The 21,312-nt window shown below is 40.7% G+C and overlaps 1 protein-coding gene across 1 annotated transcript; it reads right to left on the bottom strand.

Annotated features, from left to right (window-relative positions):
* Positions 1-14,843: 14,843 nt before the first annotated feature.
* Positions 14,844-15,970, bottom strand: LOC131235246 (zinc-finger homeodomain protein 2-like). Its single transcript, XM_058232387.1, has one exon. It carries the CDS (start codon positions 15,821-15,823, stop codon positions 15,167-15,169), a length of 657 nt encoding a protein of 218 aa, XP_058088370.1. The 5' UTR covers positions 15,824-15,970; the 3' UTR covers positions 14,844-15,166.
* Positions 15,971-21,312: the final 5,342 nt, after the last annotated feature.

Genomic DNA, 21,312 nt, shown 5'->3' with positions numbered 1-21,312 from the left:
GGTTTTCAAGTTTAGGTATAGGTTTAGGTTAGGGAGTTAAGATTAGAATTAGGTGTAGGTTTAAGTTTAGGGATTTGAGAATACATTTAGGTTATAGGTTTAGGTTTAGGTTTTAGGTTAAGGTTATATGTTTAGGTTGAGGTTTAGGTTTAAGTTAATGTTGAGGTTTAGGTTATAGGTTAAGGTTTTAGGTCATAGGTTTTGGTTTAGATTAAGGTTATAGGTATAAGTTAAGGTTTAGGTTTAGGTTTAGGTTTAGGTTATAAGATATAGGTTTAGGGAATTGAAAATAGATTAAGGTTTAGGTTTAGGTTTTGGGTTTAGGTTTAGGTTTTAGGTTTTAAGTTAAGGTTTAGGTTTAGGTTAAGGTTGAGGTTTAGGTTATAGGTTAAGGTTTTAGGTCATAGGTTTTGGTTTAGGTTAAGGGTATGGTCCCTGCAAAGCAAATACAGATATAAACACGACCATCCGACACAAATGCCAGGCCCTTCCAATGGTGTCCATAAAAAATGGACAGCTTCACATGGTCATAATAGCGATTCCCTCTTTCCAGGGAACCCCGCTCTTCCGAATAGCTCCGACGCACATCCGGGTCTGCTCCATTAATTTCGATCAAATACATAAACACGGCCTGTCCAAATGGCCAGGCTCCTCCAATGCTGTCCATAGGAAATGGACAGCTTCATCATGGTCATAATAGCGGTTCCCACCTTCCAGGGACCCCCGCTCATCCGGATAGCTCCGACGCACATCCGGGTCTGCTCCATTAATTTCGAGCAGCGGTTCATAAATACAGCCTGTCCAAATGGCCAGGCCACTCCAATCATGATTCAAAGAAGAGAACTCGAGGGTTTTCCTTACCTTCCATTGTATGCTTCCAAGGTACGGATGACCCCTGAAAGACACATACATCCTAAGAATCGATCGCTTCTCAAAACCGCAGACTGTTTTGTTTTGAAACTCGTTCATCTCACCTAAAAACCTGTCACATAATGAATAACTGTAACCACAATGATAACTATTGTGAATGCACTATAATGAAAAAATTATTATTATTATAGATAACTGTAATTACAACATAGATATCATGAACACGATATCACATAATGTATTGTTTGATGAACTACACATGTGCATTCTTGACAAGAGACGTACCAAATGCTTGAATCTGAAATATGCAACTCCAATCATCCCACATGCAACATCCACCTGAAAGGAATAGAACCTTTAAATGTACACTGATTTTAAAAAAGAAATAGAATCTTTAAATGTGCTGGATTAGAAGAGGAGTCTTGATAAATTTTAAACTCCTCCATCCTACAAATACTTGGAACTGGGTCTTCTATAGATGCCCACTTCTTCTAAAACCATGTTCATGATTCTCACCTGCAAATCCTTGTGCAATCTAACTAGCAATTCTGGAACAACAAAAAAATAAAAGCTTCACAAAGCTATAATGGAATCCCCAATTGGCCAAGTGGGTCAACAAATCCTAAAGAAGCATGCACCACAAACTGTAATCACACTGCAAAAATCAAATTTCAGAAGTAACCTTTGCATGTGCCTTGTAGCCAACCAGTGATTTGGTGACCTTTCATGGTACAGGTGGCCAACCAGTAATAGGAACTGTTGATACGGTGGAGTCAAGCTAAAGGTCAAGATCATGTTAGAAAATTCTGACCATCCAGTTTGAGTATCACCGGGGGAATGTAGTTGTTGGGCCAAGGCATGTGTGGCCCAACTGATGAGCTAACTGGCCTGATTTTTGGGCCAGGGCATGTTAGTGATGGGACCCACCTGATGGAAGTGCAGATAACATCCGATGTTAGCATTCGTCCTTGAATTATAATGTTTTGATCCTCTCTTTTTTCTCTGACAAATAGCTGCTATTGTTGAGGACTGTTGGAATTCTTATTCCAGTTTATATAATGGCAAGAGCATTGACTATAATTCGACGCAGGCTCCAACAACAGGTAGCTCCCCTTTTCCAAACCTATAAGCGGGATCTAGGCTGTTCACCAGGTAGATCCCAGCAAATTAACCACAAACCAAAAATCAGGTCAGGCCTAGCACCAGGTATGCCACATTATATATGGAAAAAATGATGATATTTGAAACTCATCAATGGCTACACATGGACCATCTGATGATCATGCTGGAGCACATAACACTGATGGGCCCCACTAATGAATAGCTTAGAGCTTGCATGGCGCAAGAGCACAACTTAAATTTGGATTATAGTCATCCCTTTACTGCACATATATGGGTTATGGTCATGTGTCAATTGAGACCGTCCATCCAGTAAGACCCATCTTAAATCATGTTCACTCTAATTTTTTATTTTGCTAGGTAATCCTAGCCCAAATTTATTCTCCTCTAACCAAATGGGGGCCATTGACCTTTTTTTTTGGGGGGGGGGGGGGGAGAGGGTGTGCTGGTGGAACCAGTATAGGATTACAGAGACCTTTCCATAGTACACATGACAGGGGTGACATGCCAATTCAGTATTTTCATTTAATTGCCCTTGTTGATGATGAAATAGGATTAAAAATATAAATCATCTAATTTCTACAGTTAATATATTGGAAATGAATATCCTACAATCATATCCCATATAAAAAATAATAATAATAAAGAACAGATTTTTATAGATAATCAATGCATAGAAAGCTAGAAACAATAGTTGATTTCTACTTTCTAGAGAAGTTTGCAACAAAAGATGAATTCAGGCGAAAATTTCACGGGATTAGAAATAACACTTTATTTGGATAATAAGTGACATGGAATATACACCAAGTGTTCTAGATTAGTCGTGTTTTTTATTAGGATTGTTATTCCATACAAGTTGCCCTAAAATTCAGCAGGAGTGCACCCATGAAACTCAGCCCACCACAAAGATTTATTGAGACAACAAAGCAAGCAAAAATGGAGTCCATTTAGCAGTCCCCAAATTCAGGTTTCAGCTGTTATGATGCATATAAATGTCTCACTATCACATGCTCAGAATTTTTATTAACAAATAGGAGAAGTGTCCTTTTACATTTACATGTATACACAAGTAATGGAGTTTAAATCTAGGAGCTTGATCCAGAATCAATATTCAGTCCAAAGCATTGCAGGATCTTAATAGATTTTTCCAACCTTTAGAATGGGCAGATTATATACTTTTTTTAAGCTTAAAATCTGATCAGTCCACATATAGATTTCCAACTAAAAATAAACAAACAACTAAAATATAATTTTCTCAAGATTTGCTAATTTAACTTCACTTGCAGCAAACTTTAATAAAAGGGAAATCATGAAGTGGTGCCCTAGAGACACTGATGATATACAACCTTTTCACGATGTTAACAAACATCCTACTGGAATGGAGAGTTAGAATTTCAATCATTTGATGATCATCCTAACTCACACTGTCACACATGTATGAATGAGTTGCATTTTTATTTTAAATATGATCGAGATGCGGCGGAAAACACACGGCGTCATAACAGAAATGCAAAATCAAATGTAATAGACATACTCCCATGGCACATTGCCGACAAGCATTCGATCTCCTTCATTGTCTTCATAAATAAGAACATAGTTGGGAGTTACTACCTTGCCTTCTTCATAAATAAGAACAAAGAATTTCAGAATTAAACCATCAGATCTGATGAAATCAACATCAAATCGAATTAAAAAAGGAAAAAAAAAATCCTCAACCATAAAAATGCTATAAAAAACCATAAATCAACAGATTTCTAGCAGAAAAGGGGGATTGGGTCATTTTGAGGTGAGATCAAAGCTACAGATATATCCAAATTGCATTTGAATTCTTGCAACTAAAATTAAACTATAGCAAATCTGAGCTTCTTATGACAAAATCAACTAACTAAACCAACCACTATCGTAAAAATCCATCTATCAGCCATCATATAGTGCTATCAACAATTTTTGCTTAGGCAACTGTCTTCAAGGAATGAATCTGGACTATCCATAGTTACAAACTTACAACCTATGGGACACCATGAAAGAATCACACCAGTCAGATGATCCTATCCACCTGAAAGCTAGCCATCTTTTATCTAAGTTGTAAGCCATATATGGAGGGTTAGGATCATCTGTTGAAAGTGATTCGTTAGAATCATAAGCAATCCATTATCCATGATGAGAACAAAAAAATAAAAAAAAAATCCTAATTAGGGATTTTCAATTTCGAGTTCCTCACCTCCAGACACGGTAAATGATGATCAACCATACAAAATCCCAATCCGGGATAGAGCTCCTCCAGAAATAAGGAATTACAAAATCAGAAATACCAATTACGGATTGAAAGTTCAAAAAGCCCCAATTAGGGATTTGGAATTTCAAAAATCCCCAATTAGAGATTTTTAATTTCGAAGCCCTATTAGAAAAAGAAAAAGAAGACAGAGAAGAGGAAGAGGAGAATACCACTGCCGCTGCCGAGAGAGAGAACTGCTGGTCATGAGGTCGCGAGCGAGAAGGAGATGGCGATAGCGAGAAAGGACGAGGATTGCGTGATCACCCTACCACCACCGACTGGATGTGGATTGCGTGGTAGGGTGGAGAGATCAGAGAGAGGAAGAGAGAGACAGAGGGAGAGGAGGGAGAGGGTGCGAGAGAGAGAGAGAGAGAGAGAGAGAGAGAGAAGCTGTGAGGAGGCAGAGACAGAGAGGAGAGGGTGCGCGCGAGAGAGACAGAGAGAGAGTTTTAGGTTTGGGTTTTGGGAAGATGGGTGCGCGCGGCCAAGAGACAGGGAGAGAGGGTGAGGGAGAGCGGGAGATCGAGAGAGGGCAAGGGAAAGAGAGAGACTGAGTGCGAGAGAGAGAGAGAGAGAGAGAGAGAGAGAGAGAGAGAGAGATGGAGAGCATCTATGCGCGCGGGAGAAAATGGCGGATGGGGATAGGTGTTTTATTTTGGGAGGGGGTTTGGATTATGAAGGGGGTAGGTGACAGACGGCTCCTTGGGGACGTTGTGTTTTAGGACTGTGGGGCCCACTGTGATGTATTTCATATATCCACTCTGTCAATTAATTTTAAATTATTATTTTTAGTGCTTATACAAAAAATGAGTTAGATCGAATATGTAAGGAGACCACACAACATATTAACAATAGAAATTTAATTTTAATTATTTCTTATAGTGTGGTCCACTTAGACATTTAATCTAAATAATTTTTGGGCTCATGCACTAAAATTATATATCAGAATTGTTGGATGGCTTAGATCCAACACATATATTTCAATGGATCCCATGGATCCCCTTAAGCACCATCTATGTTTAATATGGTTAGGTGAGGAGGTATGCTTTAGCTACAGATCACTTAGGCTTTAGCTACGGATTAAATCTGTAGCTATATTACTACGGATTTAATCCGTAGCTAAAAGCTGTCAATGTTCATAGCTTTTGCTTGATTTTTTGGTAATGGCTTGTTCGGAAAATTGGGGCATTTCTGGAATGAATTAGGTATTGATATTTCTCGTGGGCAATGATTAGGGTTTGACTTAACTATGTTCATAGGGTGGCTTATTTATAACTAGTGAAAGTAGAGATTTGGTCATGATTACTCTAAACCGTCGGTTTTAAGCTAAAAGAGTGACGGGGTTGATTTGGTCCATTAGTCAAGATCCGGGCTTTATCTAAATCGACTTCGAGTATATCTTTTAATTTAGTTACGATTGTCTTGATTAATCAGTGTTAGGTCGAATAGATTTAAGCTCTGTGTGAACAAATCATGTGGCTAAATTCGGTATTTAAGTGATCGGGCGGATTTGTTGGCTTCCCACGGTTGATTAATCGGACTTGTGTAGTTCTTTAATGGTACCACCTGTGTATAAACTAACACTGAGTACCAATGGTCAGTAAGTGATAATATAAGTTAATTACATTAAAAAAAATTAAAGATTTTTGGAAATCCAAAACAGTGAAAATCCAGGGCGTTATAGGACCCAAATCAGTAAAGAATGGACATGCATAAGTCAAATCGGGTCCTAAGCTGTACATTAATCGGAATTAAGAGAATGAAAGAGGTCAACGAAAGATCTTATCTATCCCATCCAATAACAGATCAGTATCAAGTGGATCCGGTTCGTCTAACACCATGATCGAAAGACATAGAGAGACCATCTAAATGCATAGCCATGATCGATTTGAGATCTGGGATCAATGACATAAGATTCTTCTGATTGACCCCGAATCTAATTGGTGGGTGATGAAGATCTCCCATTAAGGGATTAGCTATGAAAAGAAGATTCAGGAAATCAACAGTTTCGAATCTATCTGGAATCCTTCATATTCGAAATGCATATCATAAAGGAGGAGGATTCAGGATCAACAAGAAAACCCAATTAAGATTTAGCTGCCTCAACAAGCTATAAAAGGAGTACATGAAGAAGAGATCAAAGCCATATGCCAAATACATCTATATACTTTTCAATTTATCTTTTTTTAATCGTCTTTTATCTTAGTATGGCCTAGTGTAGCTTTAACATAGATCAATATTGTTCGGCGTCTACCACTATAGTACCATAGGATTAGATTAAATGCCCACAACCCTAAGTTATTGGATAATAATCAATTGAGTTTTTACTTAGACGATCACACGTATTCGGTCACATCTTGTTGATCATTCGCGTCAATCATATGCTCTAACAGACGGGTCAAGTATTTATCTCTTGATTGCTTATTTCTCTAGATTCCTTTCAATACTTTGTTAATTATAATGGGTCACATATTCAATCAATGAAATCGACATTGTTTATCCATCTTTATATATTTGTTCATCCTCATTCTTTAAGAAGTATATGGTGATTGTATTGGTGAAAGAACAAGCTTTTTAGACACAAGGTAAAAAGAATGCATTCAGAAGGGCTAACCCCTACCCTTTCACAGGTTATCTGATCATTGATCATAATTGGTGGTTAAGAGGATAGTTGGATCCTGAGTCCAATCTCTAATAAGTCTGACTCAATGCGGGGAGTACCAGCATTCAATCAAACATTGAGTTGAGTAGACTCTAACATGCCCGCATATCATAATCACACACAAAATCTGAATAAAGGCTTTCAATCACCGTGTGACCTTGTGTTTGATTGAATGTCCAGCAACACATTTCTTCTCTTTCTTTTATATTTTTTGTATGATTGTTTTGCTGCTTTTGCTTCTCTCTCTCTCTCTCTCTCTCTCTCTCTCAATTCAGGCCTATCTTGAAATTGGATCGGATTAGACAATTTTGGCCTGTCACAAGCTGGGGCCAGTTTTGAGCTTAAGGTGGAAGGGTGCAAGTCGGGCTTGCACAAAGCTAGGCCTGGCCCTTACCCAGCTTGTCGAACAGTTAATTTCCCATAGAAGCACCCCACCTTAACACATCGTGTGAGATCACTCCTCACCATTAAATGCATTGCCCCATGTTAGGTATAGGGCTTATGATCAAGCCCATCCATGATTCAAGTGGGCCACACAGAAGGCAATAGTTGGGAGGAGGATGCCAGATGCATAATTTGAATCACAATCAATTCCATCCATGATTCAGGTGGGCCACACAGAAGGAAATAGTTGAGAGGAGGATGTCGACCCTTCATTTGTACGGGTCCACTATGTTTTGTATCTACAATGCAGTCCATACAAAACATTCATGGACTTGGATGAAGTGTCTAATCAGGCTGTTTTGTAACTCAAGTGAGCTTTGGTGAAAATCAAGGGTGGGCATCTTTGTGAACTTATTTCTTTTGTTGTGGCTCACCTAAATTTTATATCAGACTAATTTGTGGGCCTAAGCGTTTCATGAGACAGGCATTTGGTGAATAGTTTGGATGATGTGGGATGGGTTCTCACAAGTTCCGGTATGTGCTAATTATGAACAAGTTCCTAGGAGAAAAATTACCACGTTTGGACGATCCACGCACGAATGAATGGTTCCATCTGTTTGGAAACTCTCCAAAATGAGTAATTTTTTTAAAAACTTCCATGTTAGTAAATTACTTTCTTTCTAACTTAAGTTGGCAAGTGCTATTCTAAGAGTAACTCATGAATGTTGTCGTATCTCCAATACTCCACAAGCTTTCCTTTTATTTTTGTTTTTGTTTTTCTTTGTTTTTTTTTTTAATGGCAAAGGAAGCCCCCACAAGACGGACGGTCTACATCCAAGGTGGGGCGTACACTATGCATATTAAAGGAGGCCTCACATGATGGACGGTCCACATTGAAGGTGAGGCCTACACAATGGACAGTCTACATTGAACGTGGGTCCCACATGATAGATGACTCATGTAATGGGCCCCAAATAATTGATGGTCCACATCAAAAGTCAGCCCCTAATGATGAAGGGGCCACATCCAAGGTGAGCCCTTCGTAATGGACGACCCACACTAAAGGTGGGGCCTAAACGATGGACGGTCCACATCAAAAGTGGGCTCCACGTGATGGGTGGTGGATATTGAAGGTGGGCCTCACTTAATGGACAATCCACATCAAAGGTTGGATGATAATGAATGGCCCACATCCAAGGTGGGCCCCACATGATGTACGGTCCACATCAAAGCCAGGCTCCATGTGATGGGTGGTGGATATTGAAGGTGGGCCTTACACGATGGATGACCCACGTCAAGGTGCGCCCCATATAATCGACGGTCCACATCAAAGGTTGGCCCCTAATAATGAATGACCTACATCTAAGGTGGGCTCTGCATGATGTACGGCCCACGCAATGGATAGTCCACATCAAAGGTGGGTTCCACATGATGGGCACTAACACGGATGGTTGGCCCGTATGATGGATGATTTTATTAAGGTGGGCCCTACACAAGGACATTTTATATGGAAGGTTGGCCTCTAACGATGAATGGCTCACATCCAATGTGGGCTCCGCATAATAGACGCCCACTTTGAAGTTGGGCCCCACATGATGGATGGTTCACATTAAAAGTGGGCCCCACATGATAGACAAATCACATACAATGTTCAACATGATGGATGACCCACATCTAAGGTGGCCCCACATGATGGATAGCCCACATTGAATGTGGGCCTTATAAGGTGGATGGTCCACATTAAATGCTAGCCCCACGCAATGGATGGTTCACATTGAAGAAAGGGTCCAGGTGGGCCTAACATAATGAACGGTTCACATCAAAAGTCAACCCAATAATAGAATTTAAATATTAGGAGTGGACCAAACAAAGAGGAAGATTAAGTACTCATGCGATATTGAAAAACAAACAAACTTTTCCACTTTTATATAAATACATTGTTTACCAAACGAACTTACCAGTTGATTAAATAATAGAAGCAAAGTAGTGGTGGTATAAGTTGCTAATGTAAACCATCCAAACGCGCAGCAAGTAAGAAAAGATCCATTAATTAGATGGTTAAAATCATCTAATCATTGATCATCAAACACGTGTGCTGTGTGCCATGTGTGGTCCAGAAAATGGAGGCACGAAAACTTTGTGCATCCACGGACGGTGTAGATGTATATACAGGTGGGGTCCACCGCTTAGATGGTAGGATTGTTTGTTCCGCAAACCTTGGCTTTAGAAAAACCCAATGGAATTGGACGGTCTGATTACATCAGGTCGCTATCCTTAGAGCTTTATGAAAAGGTAAAGCCACCAAATTTGTGGAGGAAGGTCCACTCAAGCTCATTTGGACCAGTTTCATGAAAGGGACACCCAATACAAAAGACAAGGGAATAAATTGCACATGTACCGAAACTTTGTTGAAGTATATAACTTTCACTCGAGCTAGTGGGGCCCATCTTTCACTAGTACAAACTGTTCATTTTATGGGCCTCAAGTTGGACGGTCCTCACACTAAAAATAGAATTGGGTTGGAAGATATAGCAATAGGATATTAGATTTTTCTTTTTCAGTTGAATATCAACCATTGATTTACTTTCTTTCTTACTGAACGGTTGAGGTTTCTTTATCTCAGAAGTTTTGGGTATTTGGACCATCCATTATAGGCCCCATTATATCAATGGTTTGGATCACTGAAACATAGGCTTCAACTCTATATACTCTAAGCTGAATAAGATGTTGCACATACATTCATCCTACCATTATATTATGAGTCCTCAACTTTACAGCCATTCACGATAAATTACAACGTACTGATGTAATCCAAGCGTCTTGATGTGTTCTCATGGTTCAGAGATCCAGACCATTGATCTGATGGGCCATGCCCAAATAAATTTGTAGTGTGTAAGGGCCTTACATGGGTCTGCCAACCTAGAAAAGATTTGAAGAATCTGATATCTACGTAGAGCCAATAAGATCGACGGTTCAAATCATGTAAAGAATGAGCCCGTAAGTATAGACCAGAATTAGACCGTTGGATCCACTGATTGTCGGCCATTCAATCTCTTTAAGCCTTCTTTTGAATCTTGGGATACATTTCTGACTGAGGATCATAGCATATGTTGGCCCAATGGGACCATCATGCTGAGGTGGTCCATCTATGAATAGAAGCTGTTCATTTTTTGGATTCTCTGTTATGTGAGCCGTCGTTGAACATTTGAGTTAATGTGTCCACGTATTTATAATATTAAAAAGAAGATTTTAAGTGGATCACATTCAACCTCAGAAATGGAAGATTGAGATCATTACTGAAATGTGATTGTTAGATCATTACTAAATTATTCTAGCACCCAAAAAGATTGACGGTTTCAATCACCGGACCACACGGTAGAAATTGAATTCCTACCATTAAAAGCTTTTTGGGCCACGAAAGTTTTAAATCAAGTTGCTATTTGTGTTTTCCTTTATCCAGGTTGGCCTAAGTAAGTTTTTAATGGTAGGCATTAACCCGCTGTTTCCTGCTGGTGTGGTCCACTTGAGAATTAGCAAAACAGATGGACGGTGTAGATATATGACGCATATATCAAGGTGGGCTCCACGGTCAGGGCTGCACCCACCTGAATGGTCAAATGATTTTGAGTTTCTTCTAAGATATGGTCAAAGAACATCTTTTTTTTTTTTAATAAGCTATCATCCAAAATCACACCTCAATGATGATTCTGGCCTTTGATTTTTAAGATGAATGTGAGCTAATTTTTTTTAAAAAAATTTTAAATGTTATGGTTTAGAATTATAAAGATAATGATGGTTAGTCCCATCCAATCAACTTAATTTACTAACAGTGGCCTGTACAGGATAGCCGTCCAGAGCATACATGCTTATCACCATCTCAACATGTGGGCCCCTGTGAGAGGAATGCTGAGGTGGTTGTAATGTTGCTGAATGCCAATGACTTTTCCGGTTATGGTGTAATTATCACTTAAATAAATATGAGCCATCCAAATAGAGACCCGATCACCCCCAACCAGATCATAGGCTAACTTCACCTGCATCCCATGTTCACCTGCATTTTATCCCAGAAAATATCAAGTCATAAAAATAAGGGATTTTCATTATAAAAAAAAAAAAAAAAAAACTCCAAAAATCTGGATTTTATGAATAAAGGACTTAAATGGCTTTAGCAAATTACAACAGTATTGTAATGCAAAAGTTCCAACAGTATGGTTTTATAGTGTTACCTAATAGGGTGGTTAATTTGGGTCAAATGATAATTACAGGTTCACAATACATTTGTAGTACAAATTTTCTATTCGAACACATCAATCATTGTATTTTTTACACTACTTTGACATTTTAACGATGTGAAAAAATCTTTCATTGCATTTTATTTTCAATTCAAAAAGCAGAAACTTCCAGTTAAATTACCTGTTACCAATAGATATTGTAATTTGTAATCATTGCTTGCAATTTTACTATTAATTGCATTCGTAATTCAGTCTCCAAACCGCCCCTGGAGTATCCTATAACTCTATAAATACAAAAAATTCATGTGATCCAATTAAAGGTAGGTTTACTTCTAACAGCCTATTTCTTTAAGTCGAGCATTGCGAGGCCATGTGTTCTACATAACCAACCAATGCACCACATAACATGCTTATGATTAATACACAATCTAAGCCATTATTAGGTGGGCAACAAGTGAAATTGGAGGTTATTGAGAGGTATATATATTTTCTATTATACAACACACCTAATGATTGGATCAGCCTTATTTTTAGGACATATAATTACCACCGTAGTATACACATTCCAGATATTGAATGTTATACACACACCACATGAGCCTGACAATGCTCAACCCTACTCTAAAAATGTATACCAAAGGAATTTTGGTCATATTGCTAATTTAAAGGATTCTTTTTCTTAAAATTATCAAAGATAAAAAATTTTAAAAACAAAATCCCTCAAAATCAATGACTTTCTACTGGTTGTAAGTCATTTTGGGGTGCACATTCTGGATATATTGAATGTCATCTGCACCCCCACACCATGTGAGCCCTACAATGGTCCTCTCTGATCTAGAAAATAGACCAAGGTATTTTGGTCCTTTCACCTAGTTAAAAGATAATTTTGCTAATTCAAAGTGGTCAAGGCTCCTTTTTCTTTTTAAATAAAATTGTCAATTTTTTTTTTTTTTTTTTAAAGAAATCTCTAGAAATAAATATCTACAAACAAGTTGGAAGTCAGTGGTTCTCATTTATAAACCCAGGGTGCAATGAGGCCGCCTTCTTAGCACATTTAATAAATCCACTGTATAAAAAGTATTTGAAGGTTGGATGTGACACATGGGCCGCCAAACATTAACACAGGTGACATATATCATATGAAAGAATAATTCAAACAAAACAACAAGATCTTGAGTTATCTATGAACTATATATGCTGCTCAATTGTTAAACTTGGACAACCTATCGTTATTTCTTTCCATCCACTTTTCTCATTCGCACATGACCCACCAAAAGTACGACACAATTTTTGTGCCATGTTGTCTCATTGTCGACTCGCCGCATCTGATGACCGGTCTCATGTCTCGGGAGCACGACGGAACATCGAATTGGATGGGACCTTGACTGTGGGGCCTACCTCGATGTGTGCATTGTATATTTATGCCATCCATCATGCCCTAAAATAAGCCATCAAAATGTATGGAATGTGCAAATATACAATGCCTATGAAGTGGGACACAAGGTCAGGGTCTCACGCACATCGTTGGCTCCAAGGTGCATTATATATCGACGCCATTCAAAGTAGTGTTCAAATAGCCCCTCCCCTGTAGATGTGGGGAGGGACTATTCGAACACTACTTAAATCAAACAGGGTGATCAATGCGCCCATGAAGGCAGCGTGGGGACAGCGTGTCGTCGTGAAAAAGGATTCCTTGCTGGTTAGAGCTGTAAGCGTGAAGACAAAAGAGGATGTTACTTTTAAAAAAATAAAAAATAAAAAATAAAAAATAAAAATAAAAAGAGCCAATTGCCAAAAGAAGAACAGCACAAGATCCAAATCTACTGCACTTTATGATAATTCACCACCATTCCAACACGGTGGTGACTCTTCAACCGTACACTTGGCACAGTAAAATAAGACCATCAAAACATCTGAACCACTTGTGGAAGGAGCATATGCCAAAGTTCATACTGAGGGAGGATACTAACCATCAGATTTTTCCCTTGGAAACATGGACCGCTCACACCATCGCAATAATTGAATGGTTAGTATTGCTTCATTAGAGTACCCCATGATTCAGATGGTCAGGATAGCATGAGTGGCAAGCGTAAGAAAGAAGAGCTAGCCAGCACCATTTAAAAAATGTTGGTGAACGGTGATAGCAGCCTGTCCCAAATATTAAAAACAAAAAGTGCACCATCCGGTTTGGAATTCTTCATACATGATCCAAGTCAGCTAAATCTACTTTTCAGCTTCGTTTAAAATAATAATAATAACCATTAGATCGTAATCCATATATCTTAGTTATGAGGCCCCATGTATATTCACGTGATATACGTGTAAGAGATCCAAACCGTTCATCTATTAGGACCTTCCTTGGATTGGGTATATTTCAAAAAGACATCCCTTATGCCTTCGGGAACTAGAATTGACGGTTGGAAAAGGTCTAACCAACGGTCAATATTCAATGAGAAAATGAATTCAAATCAGTGGCTAAGATCATTTGATCAATGTGAGTTTTAGCGGTTAGCCCAGCAGACTACACCTACTCTTCAACAAGTAGGGAAATCTAACAAAGAAATTGGATATTTGACGAAGCGATCAGGTGATCTTGGCCGTTCATCTCGTGGGACACACCAAGGATAGAAAAGAGACTGATAAATCACACCAAATTGATGGTGGTCTGAACGAGCAATGGTCCACATTCAATGATGAAAAGGTCCATGATCATCTGATTGATGGCGTTTCCCATCAGTGCCCATACGAAGCCCATCTTTTTTTTTCTTTTTTCTTTTTTTTTTGGGTTAGGTTGTTGGTACACACCCATGTCAGTACACACACTCCATGTAAGCACACACACTCCATGTTAGCCACCCCCGCTAGGGATCGATGCCCTCTAGTGTTGAAACGAGGCATCTCCACTCAGTCTGCCAGTCTCCATCAGTGCCCATACGAAGCCCATCTGATAAATGGTCCAGATCACCCAACTAAAGATGGAGGAATCATCATCACATGCAGCCATTGCTCGTGACTTTCACAAACAAAACAACCTACTTCACGTGCTCATTTATCACACGTGTAGGACATCCATGTGATGCAAAAGGTGGGCCACTGAATGAAGAATTCAGGCACTTTCAATCAGACAGCATCTCCGTTTCAAATCGCCGGTTGTTTCAGTAGAATCTAATCCGCTTATCATGAGGCCCACCTTATGAAAGACCAAGACGTCCCACACACGTGACACGTACGGACCAGCGTGCGTGAGTGCGCGCGTGTGTGAGACAGAGTGGGAAGAGAGAGAGAGAGAGAGAGAGAGGGGGGGGTAGGGAGAGAGGGTAACTCTCCCTATTACAACAAAACCCAAGAATTTATATCCAAACGAGAGAGCTCAAAATACAATCTAGCTTTTGGATGTGGTCAGCAGAAGCTAAAACCCTCGACTAATCTCAGCCGTTGGGTTTGGGTCCCTAATCGTTAATACAAGGAAGAAAGAGCCTTGTCAAAGATGGACTTCCTTTTCTTACCATTTTCCATTTTTTTTTAACAGCTACTCCTATTCAAATCTTTTTCTCTACCTAAGAACCAAAAATAAAATGGAAAAAAAAAAAGAAGAAATATTTATTTAATTTATTATATTTAAAATTAGACGGTGATGGGCGGTGCATCTTTTTTGCCGAGGGTGTTCTTGTTATTGTGCATCCACACCTTCAGCACGTGCCGCTTCACACCTACCTCCATGCAGAACTGCTGTAGCGCCACGTCATCATGCTTCTGTATCCTCCATCCCAGCTTCTCCGCAAACGCCTGCATCTTCTCCTTCTGCTCCTGCGTGAACTTGGTCCTGAACCGCTTCCTCGTCGTTCCCTGCCCTTCCCTGTCTTCAGGCGTTTCCGACCGTCGATTCTGCTGCTGCGGCCTTAGATCTACGACTGGCAACATCGGATGCGGCTGCAGGTGTGGCAGCGGCATCTTCTTATCCCACGCATTATAAAGCACCATCGGATGGTGGTGGTGGTGGTGATGATGAGGGTGCAGGAAGTGCTGATCTGCGTAGCCGGGAACCTCCTTGCGGTGGAAGTTACGGTGACATCCACACGCGGCGCACTTTAGCGGCTCCTCCTCACCGGGCATGAATTCCCCGCATCCGTCGTTGGCGTGACCCCCCATAGAAGCTGCGTGGTTCCTCAGGCATTCGCGATACCGGATCTTGCCCGGTCCGTTCTTCTCGACCGGGTTCGACTCGCCCTCAGCTCGGGCGCTGCTGCTGATGTGACCGTACGGCACCACGCTTAAATCCATTTCCCCTCTCGCTTTTTCTAAAATCCAACCCCCTCTCAAAACGCTACGCTAAAACCAAAATCTCATTTTCTTTTTTCCCGCTTTTATGGCTTTCTCCTTCCACCTACAAAATGAGAAATATTAGGGATGTGGAAATGAAACTTTGGGCTTTCTTGTAATAATTAAAAGAAACAAGGGTTATCTTAAATGAGTCAATTGTCCATTCGGTAAAAGACAAGTGCACCATCGCTGCACTTGAAACTGTACAGATTGAATGTGTAACTACGTATCGGACGATAAATTCAAAACGCTCGTACCGTCATCTTACCATGTACTAATGTATCGGTTTGTACGTCCATACACTGTTGGAACGTAAAGAAACTCGATATGATAGTAGAGATGCATCGTGGTGGCAATACGATACGATACGTTTGAAACGATATTTTGTACCTTCACGTAACGAAATGGGACCAACTACGGATGATCGTAGCCGTCTGAACTTTGTTGAACGAATCTAAGCCGTTGTTTTTCTTTCCGCGGTGGATTATTTGAAGATGAAACTAGGGTTTGGGACCCGAATAAAGAAGGGTTTTTTTTTTTTAACGCACGCACACACACCCTGCACACTCACGCGTAGTGGAATTTCGGTACTCGAACCCTTGTCCCGGTGTTGAAACTCCTGAGAGTCTACCAACGGAGCAAGAGTAAGGACCTCCTTATGATCGGTTTGGATGGCATATAAACATCATTGAAGGACTTTTCTATCCTCACTGTTTGCTGTTGCCTGGCCCACATGAGTTTTGGAGTACTTTCCAGTTATGATGTTGAGACAAGTAACGGACGGAGTGAATTCGGGCATCTGTGGACCCCACATAGCTTCCGACCACAGGAACTTCCTGTAACCGGGGGCACAGGCAATTCGCGTCCTCTATGTGGGAGCGGATTAGGTGAGACCCCCACCCTGACTGTGGGGCTCATAGTGATGTATGTGCCTTAAATCCACACCGTCCAACCATTTCTAAAGCTCATTTTAGAGCGTGATCCCAAAAATGAAGCATGCCCAGATTTTATGTGGACCATAACATAAGAAACAGCCGTGATTGAATCCCTACCATTAAAAACTTCATGGAATCTACGTGAATGTTTATTTGCCATCCAACCTGTTGATAAGGTCACAAAGTCCTATATGAAGAGACCACACAAATATCATCTTGATCCAAAGTTTTTGTGGCCCACTAAATTTAAAATGGTCATTTACAATTAAAACTGTTTCCTGTACTATTATCCTCCATCTGAGATTTGGATCTGCTTCATTTTTAGGATCATGAAACAAAATGAGTTTTCAATACAGATGGACGGCGTGGATGTAGTCACATACATCAGAGTGGCCCCCACAGTCTGGAGTCCCACGCACCTCGGTAGATCCGGTGATCCACCGAAAACGCGCCCCCTCCCAATGGCTAAATGCTGACCATGGTACCCAAGATCTTCCGTATCGAAGCTTGGTAGCCTTTCGCTCTCGGTCCATTAATTGCAAGATGCTTCACAATTCTCATTTTGAATGGCCAAGATCAAGCTGAAGAAGAATGATGGCTTTGGGGTTCGTGGTGTATACCATTAGCATAAGTAACGATCTTTCTTTTTGGTGGGCCATCAGTTTATGAGGAGTTGAGGAGCATGATACATAAAGCTCCTGAGGTGTACACTACCATCCCCGCCATTTCTTACCGCTAATTCGGACACGGCGTGAACCGGCTTTAAAGCAAGGCAGAGAACATCACGTGTCTGGCAACACGTGGCTGCCTGTAGTTGATTGTCCTTCACCCTGCAGGGATTTAGCGGGATTAGCCACATCGCCACTTGGCGTTTCGATTAGACTAATCGAGCAAGTGTCACGTACGTGTCAGCACTTCATTGGTGGATGTTATCTTCCCACCGCGCTCGTGAAAGGTCCATGTCTCATTATCAGGTTCCCCGGGCCCCACCACGTGGTCGGCAGGTCGCGGGGTTTCCAGCCGTTGGATTCGTGGATCTCACGGCTGAGAATCAGCTGCCTCTGCTGACGCGATCCCGGTATGGGTGTCGCGTGAGCCAATCTCCTACTGCAGTTTCTCACACGTCACGCTTTTCACGCCATGCTTGTGGGGCCCATCTCAGATTCCCGCAGCGCCGTGCAGTCTCTTTAATGACGCTGCTCGATAATGCTACTGACTCAAATAATCCCCTGCTTTTATTTGATACTCCTGCAGAACGTATGGATGATACGCATATACTTCGAAATTACTCAGACTTTGCATACTTGGCATCTAGTTAATTCAAATTTAACCGTTCAGTGTTTGGATTACTAGTTTAAGGTTTAAGATGGACAAAAAATTAGGCTTTTTTTGTTGTCTGATTATCAGATTGATAGAGATTTATCCAACGGTTAAAATATGAAATATCCAACGGCCTTTATTTCCGCGAATAAGTTTCTACGAATGAACGTTTACGATTCTTTAAAAAAATCTGATTTTTCTGATGGTATCTTAGCGACAGTGGCTGAAACAATTTTTTTCGGTCTGATTTGATTTATATCTGACACGAGAGTCATTTCTAGGTGCTGCGTATCAGGGAATGGATTGGCTACTCCCCCTGACACCAGCCCCGTGGCTGGTGGTCGGTGATCTGTGGGCCCCACCATGATGTATGTATTTCATCCATTCCGTTCATCCATTTTTAAAGATGATTTTAAGGCTTTATGCCAAAAATGAGAGGGGTATAAATCTCAGTAGACCACACCACAGGAAAACAATAGTGATTGGATATCAATCATTTAAATCCTTCTAAGGCCCACTGTACTGTTTATTTGAAATCCAATCTGTTTATTAGGTCATAAAGACACAGATAAAGGGAAAAAACAAAGATCAGCTTGATCCAATACTTTTATGGGCCCCAAAAAGTTTTTAATGGTTGACGTTCATTCAACACTGTTTCATATAATGTGGTCCACTTGAGATTGGCATATACCTCAATTATTTTTGGTAATACCATAAAATGATCTAGAAAAATAGATGGATGGCATTGATGAAACACATAATTCATTGCGGGGCCCACAGAGCACCGACCACCAGCCATTGGCTTGTGGCAGGGGGAGTAGCCAATCCGTTTCGTGCGTATCAAGCCTCATATGTAGCCAGAGTTAAAATAAACCCCCTGCATTTTATGCAGAATGCAAAGTGCAATGGCACACGGGAGGTAACAAGAGCCACGTGTGGAAGATCCACTACGTTTATCAATCTAACCCCACTGTATGGATACAAATTCTTAGAAATCAGACTAATAAAATGATTGCTGGGATTAAACATCCAGAAAAGGAACGTACGGTTAAGAAAAAAACTACGAATTACTCCAAATTCTATATGCTCGTGTGATCCACCTGATTGTTACATCAACCTCATTTTTAATACATAGCATGGAGACAGTGAGGACCGCCGAATGAATGGCTCCGATCTTTCACCCATGTTTTTATTTTCCACCTGTGAGGTGAGTGCACTTGTGAGGGCGCACTGGTTTAAAAAATAAAAATAAAATAATACTCCGGCACAGTGTCATGGATGATACCCAGGCACGCAGGGCTCACTTAATTCAAATCAAAGTCCGGATTATGATCCCAGCTCACATGTACCGTGAATGAATGTTTAGATCATTGATCATCTAGCTAACGGATACGACAACATTGGATGAACGGTTAAAAATGAAATATACCCAACGGTCATTTTTTAATGAGTGTTGATGATATAATCAGAGGTTCGAATGTAGGTTCTACAATTTAATCGATTCGAGTTTAGCAAGAGCGTGCAGCGTTCACAATTTTGGGTGCCTACGTATCAAGATCAGCCCCGCCAGAGTATCAAATAAGTCCCCTTTCATTTGTACGGATTTTACGGCGTGGATTTCACGCTGAATATCTGACCACACAAATGAAGCTATTTGAAGGTTTTTAGTTGGTTTTTCATTTTATTTAAAAATGATCTCACAGAAAATGGAGGCTGCACGCCCAATGATTCGACACTCCGCGGATCGTGGCTGATGGGGCCCACACGGGAATTGGTTCCAATGCGATGACGTCAGGAGCAGTTCTTCCAGCTTTGAAAGTCGAGCCCCTAAATAATATCCATAAGTACGACATTTAATACATTATATATCGTTTTATTATTTATCATGGGAAAAGACCGTGTGTACAGGGTACTGTACACGTGGGTTTGTTGTACACCATCTATCTCCTCCGTCCATGAATGCCGAGCGGAAATCTCAACGCTTGTTCTAGAATTGGATGCAGCGCAAAATCAAAATCCTACTTTGGATGCGTTGGTAGCTCCCGCCAACCACCGACGGACGGTTGGAGAATGGACTCGAATGCTGCGGTAGTGATCCCTCTAGGACTGAGAAACGGTTCTATGGGCCCCACAATGATGTATGTGTTTTATCCGTGCCATCCATCCCATTTTCCAGCTCATCTTAATGCATGATCCAAAACATGAGGCATATCCAAATTTCAGGTGGACCACACCATAAGAAAAGGTGGTGACTGAACACCCAACATTAGAAGCTTCCCGAGGCCTGCGGTAATATTTATTTGCCATCCAACCCGTTGATTAGATATTAGAGATATGAATGAGGAAAAATACAAATATGAGCTTGATCCAAAACTTTCATGGCCCCCGAGAAGATTTTAATGGTGGGCGTTCACTTACCATTTTTTTTTATTGTGTGATCAACATGAGATTTCGATGCGCTTCGTTTTTGGGATAATGCTCTAAACTGAGTTGAAAAAATGGATAGACGGAATGGATTAAACAAATACATCATTTTGGGGCCCACAGCACCGACCAGTACCGACCTCGGTAGTCGAGGGGTCACTACCGAATCCGACTCCTTTGGCGAATGATGTACACCGCCTCTCGGTGCGTACTGGGTACACAGAACCACACCATGAAAATTAGAGAAAGAAATACTGAGGTGATATTGGGATGAGAAATTAAGAAGGTAACTCGCAGCGCACGTGCCGACGAGGGATTCGTGTAAAGATCGGTGCAGATCTTTACATGGGGCCCACCCTAAGAATGCTCTGACCTGAAAATCAAGACATCACTCGTTAAACAGGCCCTGCATTGACCAACAATGATATTTTTATAGCCGTTGATTTTCCCCAACGAAGTGTGACCTTACCAATTAGTGGACCCCATGAATTATTACGGTGGACACTCCATGATCGATGTCTCGGATCTTACACGCGTTTGCGACATCAGAACATATGCCTGCAACTCTTGAATATATCCTGCGCGCGAATCGCTTTTTTGCCTGTTAAAAAATTGGGACGGGCGTTAGGAGACAAAAGAAAAGCAGTGGAGAGAAGGTTGTGGTGGGGCCCAGGAAGCGCATGCGGCCTCCTGAAAGGGGAAGGAGAGGATTCCATCCATCCATCCTCGTATCTGGCTTTTCGTGCCTTTATTTGTTTTTTTTTTTTTTTT

The sequence above is a fragment of the Magnolia sinica genome, chromosome 19, assembly GCF_029962835.1.
Source record: "Magnolia sinica isolate HGM2019 chromosome 19, MsV1, whole genome shotgun sequence".
Classification (NCBI taxonomy): Eukaryota; Viridiplantae; Streptophyta; class Magnoliopsida; order Magnoliales; family Magnoliaceae; genus Magnolia; species Magnolia sinica.
The sequence above is the reverse complement of the archived record's forward strand: the minus strand, read 5'-3'. Positions and strand labels throughout refer to the sequence as shown.

What these genes read in the sequence shown, in the direction of transcription:
- LOC131235246 (XM_058232387.1), bottom strand. Translation starts at nt 15,823, where the DNA reads ATGGATTTAAGCGTGGTGCCGTACGGTCACATCAGCAGCAGCGCCCGA.